Consider the following 24718-nt stretch of genomic DNA (forward strand, 5'->3'; position numbering starts at 1 on the left):
AGTCAAATTTGGCCCCCATAATTCGCTATTTTTAAAATGATTCAGATGCATTGATTTGTTGTATCATTTTATAGAAGAGTTGACATAAAATATGTTTTTCACCTATTCATTTGATTTATGTGCACTAACTGGCTGTATATGACGTCAGAAGTGACGCTTTTTTTATAATTCAATCAAAATCAGTCAAAAATTGACATTTTTCTTATCTTTTTTCGAATGGGAAATATAGAGCGACTCTTTGAACAAGAACAAACTTTTTGTCCCTTATAAGTATTGGAAAGATACATCTTTGGTGAAAATATTTTGTTTGTTCAAGCAGTCACTCAATGTTTTCTAAAAGAAAAAATGCTTCAAAACAAGCCGTTTTATGCTAAAAATGAGAAAATGGCGGGAAAAGGTAACCTTTATGATGTCATATTTTTAAATTGTGGGCACTAAAATCAAAATGAAAAATTATGAAAAAAACTTTAAATGTATATTTGTACAAATAAAACAAAGAATTACAGTAAAATGGTAGTGTTCATTTAAGGGGGCCATTTTAGACTCAAACCATATATAGTCCTTTGAGAAAAAACAATGCATAGATATTTATTGCAACTGCATTATCTTTCAATTTTTGAAATATCTTTCTGCGTGTTTGTTTAAACTAATTATTAAAATCATATTACAGTTAAAAATCAAATTACATAATATAAAAGTTATTATAAAGTAAAGAATGTATAATGGAGGTTGAATGCATGTAGGTATGCAGAAATAATAAATTTTTGGGAGTAGATTTTAATCAACTCTCCTATGCAGTTACTCTGGCAAACTGAAAGTGAAATGTGTTTGGACCTAAGCACAAATCATTACCGCTGACAAGACTTAGTTCTTTAAAATAATAGAAAAATTCGATGTAATTTATGCTTAAGCATTGTTTTTCAAAGAAACTTATCTATAAACACTTTGAAAATAGTCAGATTTTATATAATACGAACAATTAAGATATTTGTGTCGTCTCGTGTGTTCCTACGCCAGAGTGTAATAAAGTCTCGTTCAACCAGACGCTCGGCTGTCCCCGTAAATCTCCGACAAGCAGAGAGGCTCTCTTGCTTGTCGGAGATTAACGGAGACAGCCGAGTGTCTGGTTGAACGAGTCTAGAGTTCGATATCAATAGTGCTTGGATCCATACGATTTTTAGAATTGTTTCGATTACTAATACATAGTTTGAAATCTATCTTTAAATATTACACAACATGATTCATATGGGGTTTCTCGAAATTCTTGTCGGAAAAGTCTAAAAATTCATATAATAAAAAAGTACAGACTAGAAACTAATTGCCATGCAAGACAAGTTGATTTTGAAATAAATAATGATCGATAAAATCAACTCCTCTCAGTACTTCAGTACTTTGATTTACCATGTAATCATTAAATGTGCAGTGAAGATTGGACCAAAACATGTTCTTTACATGTAAATGATACTCAATCTTTAACCTCTCTTATAAACTCCTTCATCAAGTATCTAATTTTCTATTTTTAGATTAAGGATCGAACACTTCACAAATAGGTGCATTAATTATAGTGGCAATGCATCTAACTCAAAAGACGTGATGTTTTTTTTCCCTATTTTAAATTTATTTTTTTTTCAAATTAGATTTTAAATCTCATTTACATACATAAAGCTGTCTTCATACAAAAAAATGGTTGACGAAATTTCAAAAGAAATTCAACCCCCTACCCACCCCCACCCCACCCCCAAAAAAGTGCATTTTACAATATAAAAACTTGTATTGGACTTCATCGTACTCTTGTGTGCTAGTAGCATCCCTTTTATATTTGCATAAATTAAGTACTTTATCTAAAAATACCAGCGAATGTTGTCTCATCGCAAAATGTTATAAAGAGACTCTGAGAGCGAGCAATATGGTACGTGGTTCCTCCCCACACCACAGAGAGAACAGCGAGAGGTATCGTGCATTTTACTTCCGCTCAACATAGACATATGCTCCTGTCTGTGCAATCAAACTCAGATTGCATTTTGATCGAAGTGGGTTAAGGTGTACCTACATTACAAAATAGTTTTTTTACGATTTTATTTTTTATATGTTATTGAAATAATGTTATAAATGTTTTTCATGGGAAATCGAATCTAAACCTAATAACATTTAATCAAGCTGAAATTATTATTTTAAATTATGGAGTCTGAAACAAAACACACGAGGCGTCTAGCTTTGGCGAAGGCGATAGGCGTACGCCTATTGTTTCTTTTTCATTTTCTTCTGGCTACATCAAAATTACCGGCTATCCAAAATGAGCCTTTGTTTTGGATTTACTCCCTGGGCGTTGTACTGATGATATTAGAGGGTTTCCACACTTTGTACTGTAGAAATGGCAGGGAGCACAAATGGTGAGTTGACTTTTTATAGTATTAGTATTGTGTAGTGCTTCACATTGTTAACACATATTTCCTGTAGATTAACTATTAACTATGATGATTGATTTCAAAACTGAGAGAGAGAGAGAGAGAGAGAGAGAGAGAGAGAGAGAGAGAGAGAGAGAGAGAGAGAGAGAGAGAGAGAGAGAGAGAGAGAGAGAGAGAGAGAGAGAGAGAGAGGCGTCTGCATGTTTACATAATCTTACATTACAAGCAGAACGATGCAAGTATGCCAGTTTTAATATCACTTGAAGCAGTTCTCAAATGCATCTAATGAGTTCAAGCATCTTAAAAATGAAATTGTCTGCGCTGAGTGGAGAGTACGAAAGCCGAATAGGGCCACATAAAAAAATATTTTTATCTCGTAATTACGAGAAAAGATCTCGTTATTACGAGTAAATTATCTCGTTATTACGAGAAAAGATCTCGTTATTACGAGAAAAGATCTCGTTATTACGAGTTAGTTATCTCGTTATTACGAGAAAAGATCTCGTAATTACGAGAAAAGATCTCGTTATTACGAGATAATTTTCTCGTTATTACGAGAAAAGACCTCGTTATTACGAGATAATTTTCTCGTTATTACGAGTTAATTTTCTCGTTATTACGAGTTAATTTTCTCGTTATTACGAGAAAAGATCTATATAAAATGGTGCGTTTCTGAAAAAGAATTCGACTGGATCACACTTTAAGTCTATCTTTTTCATTCCAGAAACGTTGATTCAATTTTGATCAATATTTAAAAATAACAACGATCATTATTCATTAATTTCTACATATCAAAATGATTGGTTTCGACATTTTATCTGGTAATAATAAAAGGAAAGAACTTTATGTAATTTTTCTATTCAACTTATATATATTATAATCCCACTCCGAAGTAAATACCAGGTAGTCCTTTAGTCGTAAAAACACAGTTTTATTAGTTACAGATAACTTTAATGACTAATAGTTTCAGTCATGGATATGGATACACAGGATTTACCCGAATTTGTGTTTTATATGTTCATACACAACCTACATGTATATTGAAAATAATTGATTTTATATAAACATTTTGGAGTCTGAAAAAAAATAACACGTGTCCTTCTTAATTATTGACATACAGTTCAATGAATTTTTTAATCAATTTGCTTTGCTAATTCTTCTGAAATTTCTTTAAAACTGCTTGGTCCGATTTTATATCAAATTATGCGTTTTAAACGATGATCATGCTAAGTGAGTGTATATTAATAGACATTGCAGTAGTTCATACACTTTATATAAAAAGAATAGAATAATGAAACGCGCCATTTCAAAACTAGATCTTTTCTCGTAATTACGAGATAATTAACTCGTAATAACGAGATAACTAACTCGTAATAACGAGATCTTTTCTCGTAATTACGAGATCTTTTCTCGTAATTACGAGATAATTAACTCATAATAACGAGATCTTTTCTCGTAATTACGAGATCTTTTCTCGTAATTACGAGATAATTAACTCGTAATAACGAGATAATTAACTCGTAATAACGAGATCTTTTCTCGTAATTACGAGATCTTTTCTCGTAATAACGAGATAATTAACTCGTAATAACGAGATCTTTTCTCGTAATTACGAGATAAAAATATTTTTTAAGTGGCCCTATTCGTCTTTCGTAGGAGAGAGCTTCAAGAGGGAAGACAGTGGGTCGCAATGTAGGACTATAGTTTTTGAGATTTTTTTTCTTTTCTTGAAATAACACATTTACATCTACCCCTCCCATGAAAATAAGTTGAATGCGTGTAATCTCCAAAAGTATTGTGAGTAAACTTCCTACTTCACTGCAACTAGAATAATCCACTACTCTAGGATCATTTTGGACCAGGGAAACCGTTCCTCTGTTTCTAAACGAGGAAGAGAAACCCTTTCTGTTTGCATATAATACAGGAAAAAATTGATAAAAATATCGAAATTGCTTCATTTATTTTTTTTAATTAACAACCGTAATACCTAATCTGAATAACGTGTTCATTAATGGTGTTTTCTATATTTCAAGCATGTCCTTACTTGTCCTGACATCCCTTTTATGATTTAAAACAAGGAACAATATTTTTAAAATACTGGAAAAGTATCCCAAATCCCAGAACTAAGACAACACCATCAGTCTTGGTGCAAGTTATTTGCAGTTTATCAGGCCTCATATAATCTCTTTCCATTTTCAGGGTTTCTTTGGGGACGCTTCTATTCATTATTCTAGACCTCGTCCCAATCTGGATGTTTGAGCTTGACAAGGCCAACCGAGCTAGGGCCTCTAACCGTACAGAATTACTGGTAAGAACATTGCGACACTAAAACCAGGAAATCCCTCATCCTGGAGTCAATCAATACGTATCATTTATATAAAATCTATTTTAGCATTGATATCGGTATCTTACGGTTTCAAAGGTTTTATGAAACCTCATTCTAAACACAAATTTATAGTAATTATTTGGTGGTTTGATCATCATTCAGGCCTTAGTATTCTACTCGTCTAGGTTTTTTAACCTCATTATATCATAGTTATACTTTACTCCATCAATCTCTCATAGTTATCCTATTGGTATGTCTAGGGACTAACTTTATAGCAAAAAAAAGTTTCCATGATAATTATCTTAAGATATTCAAAATCATGTGAATATTCCATGCAGCGTCATTGTTTGAACGATGTATTGTATATCTCACTAAATTGTCTCAGCTAAGCAATCAATCAAAAGTTTACAAGTAATTCATAATACCTCTCTTTTAATTAATTTATCTCTCTTCTACTACTTGCCTTATCTCTCTGTTGAGATTTTGACCTGATAGCAATGCCTATGGTCGAGTCTGTGCTGACACCGAGACTCTTATCGTGTCATCGCCCACCGTGACACTATCGCGTTACATGTACTTTTTTTATACTACATTGAGAAATTTCTCTTCCATTTCTTCAGATAAGCAAAACGGAAAAAAACGGATACAACCAGTTTGGTAACTGCAATGAATAGAGCAATTTGCTCCCCCTCGCCCTCAAAAAAAAAAAAACCAACAAGACAACGGGCTAAAAAAATGTCCGTTGACGTTGAATAAACTTTCATCGATGGTGCAAACGTATATCTAAGGTGATAATCACTGCAAAAACTCGGGTTATATATTTTCTGCCTCCTGTAAGAACTATCCAATGAACCATTTACTGTTAACTGAGGTCTCGTCAGATAGACACCACCGCAAAAGAGCCGCTGCCATTGACATATGGTTAGAAGCAGATTGTGCCGAAACGTAGTCCCCCTCTAATGTATAACAACAGTGTTTCATCGATCTATCCGCATCTGTAGCATACCAAAAAAGGTGCTACGTCAATCTTTAGCATACAAAAAGGGAGAACGGTTGATTTTTGACACACCAAAAATATGTTCCTTCAATATCATGCACACCATAAAGGTGCTTTGTCAATCGTTCCACTCCTGAACCACATCAAATAAGTTCTTGTCGATTCCAAATGAATGATTGGTTGGAAGACACCAAGATATGGAGCTTTATAGATCAAACTGGTTTTGTAGCAAACCAAATAAGTGCTCCATTCTGAAGCACACAAAAATTGTTTTCCATTGTTCACTCCGCTCCTCCAGAACACTAGGCCAGACAGCGCTCTGTCGATTGTTTCGTTCTGCAGCAAACATAAAGGTTGTTTCGTCTATTGATCCACTCATGTAGCGCTCCCAGAGACTGGTGCCTCGATCACTCCATCGCAACAAAACGACCTTTTGATCCAAATCGCACAATTTATGTAAGAGGATTGTTTTAAACATGTAAAAGATCAGGCTTAGTGTCTTTCTTTGAATAAATTATGCTGTAATCAATCTTAAAATACTTCGTTATTCAGGTTTTTTTTATGATAAAATCATTGTCGTAATACCAGACATTTTTGTAAGACTATTTGTGTTACTTTTCTAAGCATCAGACGTATTTGTTCAACACCAAAAGAAGCTTACAAAAGTCTTATTTTATGACTTTGTTGAAAGTGTTGGAAACCTGGTGCATACTTTTTACATCTTGAGACTGAACGAATCCGATATAAAAATTCTCGGTACCAGTTAGATTTTGGAAAAACCCGATTTGCCTTTTTGTATGGCATTGCTTGTTTTTGCGTTGACCGGATTGTTTCCCATTGCTTAATGGCAACCATCCGCGATCTACAAGTACAGCGCTGTCTTTTTCGAAGAAACCCTCTGATTCAAATCTACATCACATTCCATTTACTTTGATATCAGCAGTTGGTCTTTTGAACTTAAAAAACATAAACCTTTGTAAATGAACTGAGATTTCAAAATTGAATTTCAAAGTACCGATTTCTTGTTTTAAAGTCAGATAGTTTAAAGCAAATTTATCTATTTTCAGGACGAGAATGACCATTTGATCCTTATTGATAATCCATTGGTAAGACAGGTTTTTAATTGCATGGTGTAGGTTATTCGTCATATCTAAGTTCCCTGTAACTTCCCACAATCAATGTGTATTAAGATGGTCGTGATTCATTCATTTCGTAGAAATTGAGGGAGGTTTACCAAAAGATGTATCGACAGCAATTAAAACTGACATGAATATAATTTGAGCGATTTGTATCTTTTTTATCATCATCAGGAAATTCCTCTAAGAGATCAAAAAACTACATCTTTACTAAAAAGAGGACATACAAATCCGAGTGATGAAAGTCACTCGAGTACAAACTCTTTAGAGTTATCTATTAGAGATGGCATGCAGCTGAGTTTAAATCTATGTAGTTTAATGCTTGGGTTGTAGGCTATCAGAGATATTGATCAGCAACAATTTACTTACGTAATATATTTGCATTTTGTTAAGTAACAAGCGAATGTCGAATCGACTATGTTCCTTTAATACTTCAGTCTTAGAAAATTTAGTATACTTTTTTTTCATATAATAATTTACAATAGTGTCATTTGTTCTCAACTTTAGAGTTAAACATTTTATTATCATAATATACAGTGTGTGTTTATCTTTTACTTACATTTGTACTCTATGCATTTTTTATTTTATGGCATGACTGTTTCATGTGATTTGCTGTCAAATAAATAATTATGTTATTTTATGCATCGGCGTCAGATATATTATTATAGGATTTGTGCTGTACTAAACCAATTTTTAGAATTCTAATGTTTACTCATCTGAAGAAAGTTTATTGAAATATGTTTACTATGTAAAATATCATTGCCGGTACCTCTTTATGGGATATATGTTTAGCAATGAAAGTAGGATTACTGTAATCGCGAAAGCTTGCCAATTTCAGGAAGTGCGCACACAATACAAATATACGTTTTAATTAAGTGTTTGTAAGTTTTAATTTGTGGAATTCTTAAGATTCGTGACACAAATTATTACGAGTGCTTGTTAACAATTAACTTATAAATGATTTACTCAATAATATTGTAAGTATTTTACGTTTAATAAGATTGAAATGTGTGTTAATCTAGTTAGCTACTCGGATGCATCTAATTAAGCTATCTTAATTCATAGAAACTGAACAAGACTAAACTATAATCAGATGGAACTCTGGTTGTTAGTATACATCTGTTAGTCTACTGTTTGTGGTTGACTCAAGGTGTTTTGGCTCAGTGGTATAACCACATCAGTGGGGTTGCTTATCGACACAACTCCAGTCCCTGATCTGTTGAAGGTTGAGCAGCTGTTGGAGCAAAAAACGCCATCTCCAGTCGTACATACTGTGATACATCCCAATGATAATTTGTCTTTATGATCAATGAATTGAAAACACTTCTTTTTACCTTTTCAGAATAACCAAACGTATAATCTAATTCCGTTGGCCAACGACGTTTTTGTTTACGTCGTAGAACAGAGCTTTCTGCTGGTCATGATTATCGGAAGGTGGGCAATGCCAAAAGGTCAAATGTCACGTGACAAACTATCTAACCTGTTGCTGGTTATGATTGGCAAAGCTTGCGACATAACAGATTTCTTCACGCTGTTCTCAAACAAGAACGTGTCACTAGACAGAACATTTACATTTGTTGTCCTGGTAGTGTGGAGTCTTAGCGTGTTACAGTTCCCGATCTCCTTCACGGAGGCGAGAGAAGACAACCTTGTCATCACTTTCCATAGAGACAGGCAGTATATGAAGGTGGTGGTTCGAACCCTCAACGTGTGCCTCAAAACAGAAATTTGGAGCATTTTGGCGGCAATCTTCATGCAGGAGTTCCCGTTTCTGGTTTGTCGTTCATATGCCGTCGGTGCACTTGGAATTGTTGATGATACCATCATTTTCTTCTTATCAAAGAACTCGTTGATAATATCCATGTACCTGTATCGCCTTGTTTCTCTGTGTCTGGAGACAGATCCTTATGGTGACGTCGGGGCTGTTGTCGCAGAAGAAAAGACTTTGGCGACGGTTGAGTGTACAGATGAAGAGGGTTTATCGTCTGCCGCTGTTGTAACTATAATGGAGGGAGACGTAGACGCACATGTTGCAAAACAGGAGAAATGTGAATCTAGCAGTCCACAAAGAAACCGGTTTTTAGGGAAAACTGGTAAATATGATCTAACAGAGGAGGAAGCGAAAAACAGTGAGGAAGAAAGTAGCGTGTTAGTGCAGTCCTCAACAAAACGTGATGATTCTTTGTAAACGCCAGGTACTCTCCGAGTGATACGCATTGGAAATGGTACATGCATGTGTATATGTACTATATGCTTGTAACTGCACAGATCAATGATTGATATAGATATCAGACTGAATTAATGAAAGAAAACTATCATGTGTCGAATTAGCTCTAACCTGTTTTGTATCCATTTCCTTTAAACGAGGTTTCATGGTCAAACAGAGTGTATTCTTTCTAACTACTGACCACTTTTAGGTACTAGACAAAAGAATATGTCACCTAGCAATTATGTCTCCTTTTCTAAGATTTTTTCAAAAAAGAAAGTAGTTCTTCTATTTGATTCAAGGGTTTTTTAACGAATAGTTTGATATTATGTAAAAGGGCTTATGTTTTGTTCAAATGAAGATGAGGGATGTCCCCTTCCCAATATGGAGAAAAGGAAATGACGTTAGGTATTTTACCGAAAAGTTTTCCCGATATATATAGACAAATTCATCAACAACTTTTTACAGTTTCAGATAACATCAATTTGTTTAATTAATTAAAAATTCAATCATCTGGTGCTACAGTATGGACCATATGCTTAACATAGAAAAGACATTCAAATTCTGTGAATAGCAATTTACAAAAATAAAATAGGTCATCAATGTTAACAAAGCTCATCTGGTCGGGGCGTCATTTACATAAGACCAACACTGTCATATTATTTCGAAGTCATAGTTTATAGTCTATATTATGTTAATTCAAGAAAAATGAATCTTCGCTAGCCAGGGGTTTTCTGTCCAGTTCTGGGATTATGAGAAAAATGTTAAACCACTTGTTTTATATAGAAAAAAATCTTGAATATGACTTAGTCTATTTTATTTCATATCATGAAAATAAGTTATAATATCGTATAATTCAATAGCAAATTACGTAAAGTGATGAAAAATTTAATTAATTGACCTTAAGAATACCTTATCATATTTTTACGATATTGTATTAAACGATATGTTTTAAATGAATGGTATATAACATTGCTTCATGTTTCATAAAATTATATTATATCAAAACTAATTCACTTGATACAAAATCAAAGATATATCATACAATGTGGTATATAGTTTTTATGATTTATATAATATATGATGCAAAGTATGCTGTATATGATATCATTCATTAATGATACATAGATAATTTACCATGTGATACAATTTAAAATCTATTTTATATTATATTATTTCCGTTTTATGATTAAAACTGTTAGATGAATTGACCCAAAATAAATTAATACAATTCAATATAATACAATATCACAACATTATAAAATATTTCAGACATACCTAAAACGCTACAAATATTTTAATGCAATGTTTGATGAATATCTACAGTCACATCAACCAAGCATTTAAAATAAAGTTTTGTACCCAACGCTAGCTATTTGCAATATAATTTAAAAATCAACCATTCAACCATTAAAGTCTAAGGTCTGCTTACTTCAAAAACTTACAACCTGCTTCAAAACTGTTAACCTCTTTCAAAAACTTGAACCTTTTCTAAACAAACGTAATCAAAAATTACAGGCCCATCGAAATGATAGAGCACCTTTATAAAATCACAATTATCATAATACATAAAAATTATTATAATTTGATACGATATGAAATTGTATCAAATTATATGATGTTGTGTCATGTGATACAATATTGTATTAATCGGTGCGGTACGAAACTGTATGACTCATTACAGTTTTATATTGTATTATTTATAATACGATATTGTATCATATGACGCGATACAATTTTGTATCATATGATGTGGCGCTATATTATATCATACGTACAATACGATATTGTATCATATGATACAGTTTGATTTTACTGTATCTTATTATTTGATATCAATTTTGTTTAATATGATATAATGTATTTTCTAATACAATATCTTATTTAAAAAATCATATACACATCATTATATTATAACATATACTATTATGCAATATCATAATTAGATTACTATCATTTACCAGCAATCACATCGGTGGACCCCTACTCAGACGCGTCATCAATTTAGCAGATATAATAAGATTTAAAATCGAAAACGATATTTGTTCGGATTTACCGTTTTTTGCAATGTATAATTGATAATTTTGAGTTTGATAGAAGCAGTCAAGTGTAAATAATGTCTACAAGTATATAAAGGTTTTGATCTTATTGAGTCCAATAGTTGGAAATCGTGAATTTTTGTACTGAGATTTTTAGTACGTTTGTGTCTATATATGCAAAGGAAAGGAACTGTTTATCCAAAAAATAATTTGTACTCAATACATGTAGTTTTGAAAGAAGAATTTTAGGGTTTATCAAAGCAAAAAAACAAAATGCTGTTTTCTGATGTATTTTTAAATTGTGTTCGTGACACTTTTTTAGCTACATTTGATAAGGGGGTATACGTGTTCTAAAGGTCGCAGAAAAAAAAAGAAGCATGTGAATTCCTATATTTTTTTTGCTTTTTAGTTGCAGTAGACATAAATCTAATATTTTAAAATTTTGAAAATCGTGTTTAACCATAAAACTTTTAAGATAAGTTAAAAAATGTGAAATTGTGTAAAAATTTTGAAATAGCATTTCATTTTAAAATTCAATTCTAATCAATCAAATAATGATAATCACACTTGTTATTACTTTCTTACATATTTAATGATTAATTAAAACATTTGAATCTTTGTTTTGTTTGATATTTTTTTTATATGAGCCAATTAATGATTTTGGTTGAAATCATGTGATCGAAGAAGGGGGTATGCATCTTCTGGAGACTCTATAGTGATAAAAGTAAATAGTTAAGGCATGTATTTTTGGGGCTTTTTTATTACGTAAGGTATTATTCTACTTGATTGATGAAAAAAAAACCTTACTTTAACCACAAAAATCCTGAGTAGGGACCTACCTAAGCTATACTTTTATTACATATTCATAGTTGCATGAAACACAAAATCCACAGCTGGTAAGGACAAGCATTTTCTTTCATGCAACTCAAAAAACTCCCATCTGTCCTCGCATCCACATAATCAAGTTCGGAAGCTGTCTCCATATTACACGTCAAGAGTAATATTAACTGTGAACGTCAGTAAGTTCGATATGTTGTCAACTCTAAGACTGAAACATACTTTTGCTTTAATTGTGAAACCTGCCCAAACATCTGGATAAGCCATATCGTACTCTGTATCTGAAGTAAGCCTTGTACTTAAATTACATAATAATTAAATCAACAATTATTTACCAAAACCATGTGTACTGCTGCAAAAACCATAACCTTCTCCAGCATCCGAAACCTATGGCTTAGATTCAGCATTAACCTGTCGAGTGCGCAAGTATAACAAGATGAATCATCCATCTAAGTTTAGTTATGATAGAACAAATAACAGATATGGTGTTAAAAAGGGGCCCTGCTACAAAATCTAACCTGCTCTAAAAACCTTAATCTTCCCCGGCAAACAAAACCTGTGGCTTTGAATATATAAATTATAATAACTTAGATACGGTCATCAAAGGGCACCTGTTCGGGTAAAGCATAAGCTCCATCAAAAGGCACCTGCTATTAAGGTAAAGCAAAAACTCCATCAAAGGGCACCTGCTAAGGTAAAGCATTAGCCTCCCGTCGCCTCTCGACTTCATCTTGATGAGCTAGAAACTCTAACCTGCTTCATAAAATGTCAATCTTCTTTAAAACTTGAACCTTAGATTTTGATGTAGAAATTAATGTACATTTTTACTAGTTGTGATATTTTTCCAGTGCAACTCAGTTGTAACCCGTTAATCTTTTTTTTTTAATTCCAACAGGGATTCTTGCATTTAGTAATTCTTAAAAATGCAATTTATGACAGAACTGAATATTTTGAACCGGTTATTCTAGATAAACTGTATTTTACATGTGTTTGTATGGATATCAAGAAGTGTTCAATTTCTTTGGTGGGATATAATTCTTAGCATATAATTTGTGGAATTTAAATATAACAACAAAACTTCTATACATAAAATTTATTCTTCATGATTATTGTGACAACATGATGATTCACTATGAGAAAAACGCACAACTGAAGAGTCATTGTCAGTAATGTATTATGGACACAGTTTACATTGGGTAGCTCTGCATCACATCTTGTTTGGCCAACTCCAGCAACATAGGGTCGTCGAAGAACTTGTTGATACTGACATCCTCACTCAAACCCTACAGCAAAGAACAACATCAATAGTCATTCACCAAGACAACAATCACATTATTTAATGCTGCTAAAAACTAACACACTAAGAAAATACTGCAATGTAATAGAGAAATATATATTGTATGTTAAAACAATGATAAAAATAGCAGGCATAAAAACCATGATTTACTGAAATAAAATAGCTTTTCTCGTAGAGAAATGACTCTGATATCTGATTTAAATTCTGTTTAAGCAAACTTTAAAACAAATTACACAATCTTCATGTTCTGTATGCATGCTATGAGGTGCTTAAACACCATCAGACATCAACATGATACGTACCTTTCTACGCCGAGATTTGATCATAAACTCTCTGGCCAAATGAGTAGCAGGCTGAGCCTCTAGGGGTCGAATCAGGATACTCTTATCCAGGGGATCTCCTGGCACAATCTGCCAGTGATGAAACACAGACAGACAGAAAGCTTGTCCCTGTGTGTGTGTCCTCAGATCTGTTTCGAATCCGAATGAGTCAATGGCAGGAATGAATGCCTTTATTGTGTACAGTGGCGAACCTGGCACTGGTGCATCCTGGGTAACGTGACCTCTGTAATCATAGGTATGGCAGTTTAAAAAAATGTCTATCATTACAATCATTACAACAGACTTGCTTCTAAGTTATATCATTATCATTAATTTTACAGTTTAAGTAGTTTAAACTTAAATAGTATTAAATAAAAAGTTTAAACTTAAATAGTGTATCTGACAATAAATTATCAGTTTTACCTGCGTTTGGCCAAGACAGTGTAAACTGCTGACACACAATCAGCTGGGGCCATCACCTCCACAAAGTTGTATGGCTCCATCATACGAGGAGTGGCCTGTAAAACAGTTTCAATCACCATCAGAACTCAATCAAATATTGAAAAACATTTGTTACAAATTTAGTTTTACATGATAAATGAAAAAATAATGGACACAATGAATTGCTATACAATATAAGAAGATGGTATTATATAAGATTTTCCAAGCACCAATGAAACCAGCTCTGCAATAGCAGATCTTCAATACCCCCTAATATTGTTCACTTCGCAATACTGACCATCAAGAAAGCAGAGTAGGCCACTCTCCTAGCAGTGGGGATTATCTGACCTCCACCACGGTGTAAGGGCTCCTGGGCAATCACTGCGTCCAGAATCTTAAACTTTACATTCCTGATGGCTGAAATATTAAAGGTTGTATGCAAATATATTTCTAAAATACTTTATATAAATAAAATGTAAAACCTATCTACTCAGTATTTGGGTTTGTCCGACTTTTGTGATTGGGATTAATAAAAGAGAGCTTTGCCTAATTACTCAGTTTAAAGATAGCCAAGTAAATTTTGAATGAATTTATATGTATTGTATATTGTACATAAAATCTCCCAAAACCACAGTAACCTTTTGTTCAAATTACCAGTAATCTTTTGTTCAAGCCCCCAGTACCGTAATCTTCTGTTCAAGCCCCAGTAATCTTTTGTTCAAACCCCAGTAATCTTTCGTTCAAGCCCCAGTAATCTTAGGTTCAAAAGCCCCGAACACTTACGTTCATCACACAGTGGACCTTCTCTGGTTGCCCACTGAAATCCTTGGACGATGCTGTCCTTCACAGCTCCAAGTAAACTTTTATCTACCTAATCAAATAAAAAAAACCCAGAAAATATAAAAAGCCTTCCAGCTGCAGTCCTTAATCATCCTACATGTTGCTAAGAGCATTAAACCTCACCTCTGATGGCAGCGTGTCGTCCACCAAGATATTTGGACCTGTGGCGTCTGGTCCAAAGGCCCAGATAGATCGAGCAGCCAACAGATCCCAATCGTACTTTGTCTGGAAAAACTCTCCTAGTCTTTTCCTAGGCCAGGTGATTTGTACAACTTCATTTTCTATATCCTCCGCCAAACCTTTCTCCAGAGGTTCAGCAATCATTGTCAGCTTATTCCTGTAAAACAACAAATCAATGAAATACATGTACTTCTCAAATAACTTTTTAAAATTTTTTTTTAGTGCTATTGAAAATGGAACACACCTCTTGTTGGGAGTTTCAGCAAAACACTTCAGTGAAGATGTTTCCACCACTGTCTCACAGAAAGAGACAACTGGGTCAGCTACCTTGATATCTACAGACACAATGGGAATCATATTTATATTTGGATAGGACAAAATGAGTTTTATTGAAAATATCAAACACTGTATTATTGAATTTAATCAGATTACACATAGATCAAACTTGGTATTTTACCTATTTCTGAGTACATCTTTCTCAGGTCATGCATGACACAGTCCAGGTACAGCTCCCCTGTACCCAGTATAATGTGTTCTCCAGACTCCTCTACCTGTGAATGGAACATAGTCTTACTGATAACTGAACATAGAACTGAACATACATGTATATGTACATGTATACCCTTAAAGAACAGCGGCTCTCCATTCAATACTGAATGCACAATCTTACAGTTTAGATAAATTTCCCTGCTAATGATAAAGAGTTGGTAATTTAGTACAAAATTTACGAACCTTGGTGGTAAGGAGTGGATAACTCTTGTTGACCTTCCGTAATCCATCCAACATTTTTGGAAGTTCTGAGGGATTAACAGGTTCCACTGCTATTTTGATGACAGAACTTGTATTAAATTTTAGTGGTCTGAAAATGTACACCTACAAAATAGGGCAGAAAAGTGTCCTTCATTGCATAAGTTAACAATCCCAACACATGAATGCACAATGAGTATGTTGTTTATAGCTACACATAACACAAAACAACTCTAAGAAGTTTAGATGAGACTGTACCTCATCAGAGTTAGACACATCAGTAATGGTTGATGTCTTCACAATTGGTTGGTCAATGCCCTCAATCAGGATCCAGTTCCCTGCTGGCACGCGATTAACCTCCACCTTATACCTGGTAAATATAATCAAATTAGATACTGATTAAAATGTAAACACATTAATCTAATTGCCCCAAAACTTTTCTTTAACCTTGTGAAGAAATAAAGTTTAATATAGAATTTAAGATACATGCAGGTGGTCTTAAAAAATAGGGTTTCTTTATGGTTTTAAAAGCAGAACATTCTTCATCCATGAATTTTATTTTGACCCAGTACCTGGCCTCAGAAATCCAGAGACGTCCTACTTGTCCAAATCTCGAGTCCTCCTCGTCCTGGAGAGAATAATTCTCTCCCAGAATTCGGACTTCCTGATTGGCTAATAGAGTTCCACTCATGATGCGGCCCAGCACATGAAAACTGGTCGCGTCCTGGGTGGGATATAGTTTGGTGGTGTGGATCATTAAAGGTCCCTAAAAGAAAAGCAAAAACTAAAATAATCTTTATCATGCTAAAATATATTAGTAATTTTTGGATTGCAAAAAAAAATACCCCGATACTGTATATTCAGTTAAATTACTTTTACTTAACAGATTTTAGGCACTAATCCTATATTTTGGGGAACTTTATAATTTAAACTTAGATAACTTTCAAAAAGTTAAGGCTTTAATCTATAGCAAGTGTTTTAGATCTGCAAAAAAAGTAATTACATGTATGTGCTGATCCATAAATATAATCTAACAGAACTTACATCTGGGTCACACTGACACATATGCTCCACCAGGTCACTGTCTGAGCCTCCTGTGTAGATGTTTTCTATTTTGGTCTGGGCATTGTCCACTGGGGACTTTATAAAGTTCACACACATGTCCACAAACCCAGTGAAATCTCCAAAGAACCGGTTACAAACAAGCCTTAGCAAAGGTCGAATGTTCAATTTCCTCTCCTCCTTCGTAAGCGATATACCTAACTCATCACACAGCCTTGGTAGGCATTCATCCACATCACCAACAACCTACAAAAATCGTCGACCCAAATCTGTCAAACTACTTTAAGAAACCCGACTTTCATATTCTAATCTATTCTAAGCACCTCTTCCTTTGTATCAATCAATGTTGTCAATCAAACTGCATTACCTGAGCAAAAATCTTGTACATAGGTTCCAGAACAAATTCCACAAAGCTTCTTTGAGATGAACTCGAGGGAGGTTTTTTTGTGAATTTTCTCCTTAAATAGCAGAAGAAAATTAAGCATCAAAAATATGTAATGCTCTTAAATTATGGATTTCAAAAGGATTAGACTGATATCATATGAAACCTCTTCTTCAAACTCACGTTTTACTATTGAAGTAAATGTCACCCCAAAGTCTTCTTGCAAATTCTTTGTCGTTTATCCCACCTGAAAAAAATAAAATGGGAAAAAAATTACTTAATCAGCACACAAAGAATAGATTTTACCTCCACTATAAGAATAACCAATTTAAAATGCTCCACCTACCAAATGAATCACTGTAAATCTTGGCAAAAGACCCCAAAGTGAAACAGAATCTGTAGTAAGAACTGGCAAAGCACACATTTCCAAGCAGTGGAGAAACTGTCACACCAGTCTCATCTTCTGAGTAAACACTGCAAAAAAGAAAAATTCTTATGTATATTACATTAATAAATGCACCGCTACAATGAATTTTATTCCATTATCAGTTAGAATTCATGATAATAAAGAGGAATTGCTTTTCACTGAAAATTTAGAGACAAAATTTATTAAAGAAGTAGAAAAACTAGATTCATTGCAAGTTCACTCCCTTTCTCTAGCTTTGAGAGTGAGTTACCTCCCTTGTTTCACAAGAATGTTAATTTCCTTATCTCACCTCAGAAGCGAGTTAACCTCCTCCAGAGTATGTCTCAACTTGTAGTAAGCATCAGTGGGAGGGAGCTTCAGCTCCAACATAAGCCGATCAATCTTGTTCAGACAGATGGTGACAGGGAGCTTCTCCTGGACAGCGTGTTTGAGGAGTCTTTCAGTGTTCAGCATGATCTATCAAATAAAATGCAATACTGTAAAACATATTCTCTAAATATAACCATAATCAAAATTTACAGTTATTTTAGGCAAGGTAACCAAATTGTTGTTAAATTGATCAATAAAGGATATGTGAACCTGACAAGAAACTAATTGAATCATTGAAAAAATTGTTTAAACAGACTCTGATGGGTTCCACTGTGTCAAAAATGACAATTCAAGCAATGTTAATGAGTTTTTTTTAATGGAATATTTCCCTGTATTCATCATGTTTCTATGGTTAGTTTCCTATTGGATAATTCAATACTCACTCCCTCTGCTGCGTCAATGAATATGACCACTCCATCACTGATCCTGAAAGCTGCGGTCACCTCATCAGAGAAATTCACGTGACCTATTTTGAAATAAAAATTCTTTGAATGATAATCATTTTCTAATTTTTTAAAAATCTTAAATTTCACCCAAAGTTTGTTAAAATTATAGAATGGTTATAGATTCAAACCTGGCGTATCAAACAGATTCATCAGGTAGGATTTATTTCTGGAATCTGGTAGGACCAGCGTCACTGGGGAGGCTTTTATACTAACACCTCTCTGTGATAAACAATGAAAAAGAATGCCTGACTAGTTATCATCAAAATGAAAAACAATATTTCTCTAAATGCATATGGCAACTTTCTATTCATCAATTGCTATCGCTGCTATTATAATCATACAGTACCTCTTGTTCTGTGAAGAGAGTGTCTGTGTAACGAATCTGAAACAATGTGTAAATCAATGGCAATTACTTTTTGAAACAAATAATTAACTCAAGTAAAACAAAACTAATATTCTAAAATTTATGTCATGTAAATGATTTAAAATAATTTGATATGTAAAAGTTTATACTTACATCTTTGTCATCACTGCTGTATATTTCTGGATGAGTTTGCTCAATCAAACAATCAACAAAAGAGGTCTATAAAAAATATAATTTCATTAAAATATACTCACTGAAAAAGCAAATTTTTTAGCACCACTACAATATTCTATTCCACTGAATATGTCTATTTAACCAAAGTATCATTTAGCAGGGTTTGAAATTAACAGTCGCCCACTCACCATTTGCGACTAAGTTTTCGTGTGGGCGATTTGAAAATGCAATTCCAGGGGCCCACATGGCGATTAAACAATTCCTGATGCCAACACATCTTTTTTTCCAAATTTGTACAAATGTTTCGTGTTTTCATTTAGGTTGATCACTCAGACACTTATCTTTATCTATTTTCACTGTAAAGCATAAACGTCTTGATGATCAAGACTACTGAAGGTCATTATCAGTAAAGCGTTTCGTAGTGTAATAAGAAACATTACTTTCAAAGCGTCTTACTTATTTTGACAATTGTTATAATATTTCGCTAATCAGCCAGCCAAAAGAAAAGGATTTTTATTTGTTAAAGGAGATGGATTAACTAATACGGATGTTAAGGAACAACAAGACATGTGGTTGATTCAGAAGACTTGAGTTATGAATTTTAGAAAATGAAGTGTTTGAAAATTTTAACAAAAATCGAAATTCAATATGAATGTATATATATGTACAATGGCATGTTATTAAATGAGATAAAAAAAATAAACTCTTTTTTTTTTTTATCTTTTTTAAATTAAAAGTGTGGGCAACTAAAGTTTGATGTGAGCCCCTGGAATGATGAAGTTTAGTAGCCCATATGGCTAGCAAAAAATTCAAGTTAGTTTAAAACCCTGCATTTAGTATGGACTCTTGTACCTTCCAGTGAAGATACTACAATTATGCATCATTCAAAATTGTTTCAACATTTAAGACATGAGATCTTAAAAGTATCCCTGTGTCCCACTGACCTTGCCATGGTGTAGATGTCCACAAAGGGTTACATTTCTTATCAGTTCTGGTGTGTCCATCAAGTCCGCCAAAAACCTGGAAGAGTTTTGACATATATGTGATTAATATTATCAAAGTTATTAGATTCTATCATAGAGGGATGTTTTACAATTCCTAGTGAAAGCTAAGAGGAATGAAACATAATCCCAGAAATGTTTAGTACTTACTCCATATTGTATGAAGTTGCTGGAAGATCCTGTTCAGTCATGGCAAATTTCTTCTTTTTGACAGGGGCAATAATTGGTTCTGTTCAGAAATAATGGCTCATATAATTTTAAGAGTATACTATACTGCATTAGCAATTCATTCATATATAACATGTATTCACTTAAATTTAATTGTACAAGTACACACATATAGAATAATTGAAGAAGTTGACCTACAATTTTGTTAATGTTTAAATCAATTTCCCTGTAATACTTCATTTCTCATGATCATTGATGGAGCTATGGCAATATTGATTTTGACTTGTTTTTTTTTTTAAAGAAAATAATTACCTGTCAATGGTTGATTGTCTTCTTCTTGAACAATGGTCTGAAAAAGATTAATTGATCAACAACTTTTACATTAAACAATAAAATGTAATAAAACGCATAACATCTTGTCCTCTTCCAATGCCATGTGACTGAATTCTTTTATAGGGAATACATGGCGTATAGTTTCTTACCTCCACCTCTGGGCCATACACCTCCTCTGCTGTTGGATAATACTTCTTATCCTCGTGTAGAACCACCTGCATTTCATTGTGGTCATCATCTTGTTCCATTTCATCATCATCCTAAAATTATCATCATGTAAATACATTTCATGTTTAATTGATAAGAACATACACTATTCATGGCATCCAAATATTTTGTTATAGTGATCCAGTGGTTAAAGTAAAGGAAGTGGCACATTTAATATTAGACACATTACCACAATACAAAGCCATCATAGTCAACTTTATATTCAGAAATGAAAAACAAATCTAGTGACTGCTTCCATGAAATAAAGTCACAATTTCATGGTAACAATAATATTTTAAAGGTTACAAATTAGGGAGTAGCCATTCTCTAAACGAATTACAGTCAAGTCGTACCCAACCCGACTCGCACCCAAACCAACTCATACCCAAATATTTGAGTACGACTTCACTAGTCAACTCGTACCCACGGGGGAAAAAATATACTTATACTAGGAAAATAAAATGAATGGCTTTTATTTGTATGTTGTTATGTTTTGTATATTATCGATAACATTAATATGCGAATTGTATAACAAATTTAAAAAAATTTGTTATAAAAATCTGGTATACTATAATTCTGTACTTGAATGCGGACGGATCAAAGAATGATTATGAGCAGGTTAACTATCATCAATTAAAATTAAAATTAATTGCTTTATGTGATTCCGTTCAAAATAAACATGCTGCTCATAATTAAGAAGAAACAAACATTTTCATCACTTTTGGAAGATCAACATGGTTCGAGAGAGGTGTGTTTCCTGCAAGAAAATGGTATGTAAATCACTATATTAGATATTGTTTTATAATTAAAAAACATATTTTTTTGAGTAATCAAATGGATTAGGCAACAGGCAAAGTTAATTTAAAGTTAAATAAAACAAATAAAAAACATAACATATGAATGAGAACTATTGTATTTTATTTTCCTAGTATAAATATATTTTTCCTGTGGGTACGAGTTGACTAGTGAAGTCGTACTCAAATATTTGGGTACGAGTTGGTTTGGGTGCGAGTCGGGTTGGGTACGACTTAACTTGATTCCCTCTAAACTGGTTGTCGGTGATAAATGTAATAAACTTGGCTGGTTTGAATTTAAATCTTTCTGACTTGAAGGATGATAGATTCCCAGTCATAAGAAAATTGTACATTCATAATTATGTAATTGTCACAAAGCTAGGAATTCCTTTCTTTCGATCTTTATACACGTATTTCAGCAAAACAATTATAAAACACAAACAAGTCTAGAAATTATATGGCAAAATCCAAAGAGTATAGACATGTCACATGCTAAAACGACCAAGACTTACATCTCCATATTCCCTGTCAGCATGCTCCTCCCGTTCGTCGTCAGAATCCTCTTCATCATCGTCATCGCTATCAAGCTCTGGGCCGATGTAATTTCCAAACTCGTCATACAAATCCTGATCCATTCTACACAATACAACAGTACAATTAAGTAACAAACTGAGAAATGCAAGTAAATTGTTTGTTATGAAGCAAAGAATAACAAAATTCTTGAGTAAATCCAAGATGATATAAATATTAAAAAATTCAAAAAATAAAGTAAATTCACCTGTATTTTCAAATGTTTAAATAAAATTTAAGCCATGTGAAGAAAAAGCCGCCAAAACCGGAAGTGTACAGAAAACGTTGATGCAAAACTAAAAGTGGAACCGTAACGATTTAGGATCCGGTGGTTCTGGATATTGACCTAAATATAATGACACTTTATATACACTTGCAGCTATAATACGATGATTACAATCTCTCCTACAAATCAGCGTTGTTGCAAACATCAGACATGTTCAGCAAATAGTCAAAGTTATCAGGTTGGATTTTCTTCTTCAATTTTTACGCATTTAACGTTAGTGATTTAGCTCAACTTGAATAAAAACATATACAAAAAATTGAACTACAGGAAAATTTTTAGATCATATGTCTTGTACTACCTTAAGTTTGTCAGATTATTTTAATAATTTGGTTTTCCAAAAAAAAAAAAACATCATCACCTGTGATGCTTTTCCTCAAAATTTATCCTACGTAAATGTACCTGTTGAATTTACAAATCCAGTATAGGTCAGCTTCTTTGCAAGTGTTTTATTCCAGCAATGAATAATACTATTCACTACTTCTATATATATTAAAACTTATAAAGAAGTTTATTACTGAAACCCTGAAAAGCAGGGATAAGTTTTTTTTTATAGAACTGCAAAAATATTGAATGCACCGCACGAATGAAAATGAGGCAAATTAAGGAACACTTACATGTACTTAACCTATAGGGCCGGTATTGGTTTCTGTCTTCCCAAAAAGCATATCGATTTCCGTTCCACTTCTTGTTTTTAGGCCATACACAGTAAACTCTTAGGTTCTAGTTCTCATAATGTATGTGATTGAAAAAAAAAGTTTCACAGTCGTTGTCCGAGCAGTATGAGTTATGAACTTTTTTAAAAAAAAATTTGTTTTCAGTTTACATTCTATGATATGATATGTTTTTTTATATATGCCTTTATTTACAACCAAGTGTATAAGCAACTATCGAAATTCTCGGGTGACGCGGTTTCAAAGGTCGTAAAACATTGAGTCTTTGCGCCAAATAATGCATGTCGCCTTAGTTTTTTTCCAACAGAAATAACAGGAAGAAAACTTTATGTTTGTCGATGTAGAAGGATTTTTACGAGGCGTTCGAACATTATCATCATTCACTGTTCATTCAACTGAACTCTTTTTCGTATTAACAGCTGCATCCTTTGTATAAGGGTACGTACCTGATGCCGAAATGGCAAGGAGGAGGAAAACTTTAACTGACCCACCCCATTTTTTTTCTAATATATGATATAAAAATTCCTTCTGTATTTTGACTTAAAATATCACCAATGCACGCGTTCTTTGCAAATTAACGAACTGCATCTCCTTTACAATTCTCCGACAATTGTACCATTTTCTATAGATGTTCTGTAAAGGCAAACACAACAGTATTTGCTCGGCGTGATTTATTTTACGTGGCACCTGTCTCGAGTAACACAGAGTGAATGATTATTGTCCTCAAACAGAGCGTGTTTACACCAGGGTATAGTTCTGGTTGATGCTGTTTTAAAATTTTAAAAAAGAAATAGTATGCCCGCAGATGGAATCGAACCAGGGCACAAAAACATCAAGTGTGACATAGCCAGGCTTTTAACCAACTGAGCTATCCAGGACTTACACTTATAGGAGTAAATATAGACCACTATGATAGATATTAGTTTCAGAAATTTTTGTCGTTTTTTTTTTTTCAAGATTCGACCCCAGGCCCCTAAGAAAATTCTATCTTAATTTATTTCTTTGAACAAAACCTATTCAAAATATCTAGGGTTTTTAAAGGGACAGGCCGGTCCTGAAGGATACCTAGGCCAAAAACCATGCAGAATTTTATACCATGTTACTGAGAACATGCTGCTTTAGCCAACTTTGAAGATTAATAATAACATTGCAAGAGCAATGTCATGTTGTAAATTTTGAATTAACTGGGTGGGTGTAAATACAAAATTTACAACATGACAGCAATATGATAGGTTAAAAAAGCTTTTTTTTTTTTTTATTTTTTTTTTTAGATATATGTTCAATAGAAACAAAAAAACTTTGATTTTCAAAGGTGATTTTTTCCCTGGGAAATCCATTTCCTCTATAGGTCAATTCTTATGTTATTTTCAATAGATCCTGATTGCATAGATTGGAATATAAGTGATTTACAAATTGGTTTTAAATACCTGAATTATGAAAATATTTCCATATGAAGGAATATTACCAGCAAGACTAGTGACTGGTCTGACGTCCAATCATTAGAGCTTATTTACGTATTTTAATACGTATTATTGTCATGTTGTAAATTTTGAACTTACTTGGTGGCATAAACTACAAAATTTACAACATGACAACTAGTTGTCATGTTGAAAATTTTGTATTTACACCCACCCAGTAAATTCAAAATTTACAATGACATGTAAAAGAAAGTGTATGGCTTGACGCCCCAAAC

At 33.3% G+C, this 24718-nt stretch overlaps 2 protein-coding genes across 3 annotated transcripts; one reads left to right on the forward strand and one right to left on the reverse strand.

Annotated features, from left to right (window-relative positions):
- Positions 1–1913: 1913 nt before the first annotated feature.
- LOC105321032 (transmembrane protein 26) lies at positions 1914–9986 on the forward strand. 2 transcript variants are annotated; one of them, XM_011419216.4, is made up of 4 exons: positions 1916–2390; positions 4605–4713; positions 6796–6834; positions 8207–9986. In XM_011419216.4, the coding sequence occupies exons 1-4, from the start codon at positions 2179–2181 to the stop codon at positions 9050–9052; spliced, it is 1206 nt and encodes a 401-aa protein (XP_011417518.2). In that variant the 5' UTR covers positions 1916–2178; the 3' UTR covers positions 9053–9986. The 2 variants fall into 2 exon arrangements, with proteins under 2 accessions (XP_034311062.2, XP_011417518.2); XM_034455171.2 differs by lacking the exon at positions 6796–6834 and having other exon boundaries at positions 1914–2390.
- Positions 9987–13024: 3038 nt separating this feature from the next.
- LOC105321022 (116 kDa U5 small nuclear ribonucleoprotein component) lies at positions 13025–22432 on the reverse strand. The gene is made up of 26 exons (XM_034455174.2): positions 22277–22432; positions 22011–22134; positions 20647–20757; positions 20477–20513; positions 20147–20225; positions 19940–20015; positions 18975–19040; positions 18804–18839; positions 18586–18676; positions 18395–18477; positions 17932–18098; positions 17562–17689; positions 17399–17462; positions 17201–17291; positions 16816–17079; positions 16344–16537; positions 16030–16141; positions 15757–15897; positions 15482–15575; positions 15269–15359; positions 14968–15181; positions 14788–14875; positions 14303–14421; positions 13987–14081; positions 13546–13807; positions 13025–13229 (listed from the first exon to the last, which is right to left on the reverse strand). The coding sequence occupies exons 2-26, from the start codon at positions 22131–22133 to the stop codon at positions 13134–13136; spliced, it is 2922 nt and encodes a 973-aa protein (XP_034311065.1). The 5' UTR covers position 22134; positions 22277–22432; the 3' UTR covers positions 13025–13133.
- Positions 22433–24718: the final 2286 nt, after the last annotated feature.

This window comes from Magallana gigas, chromosome 7 (assembly GCF_963853765.1).
Source record: "Magallana gigas chromosome 7, xbMagGiga1.1, whole genome shotgun sequence".
In the NCBI taxonomy this organism is placed as follows: domain Eukaryota; kingdom Metazoa; phylum Mollusca; class Bivalvia; order Ostreida; family Ostreidae; genus Magallana; species Magallana gigas.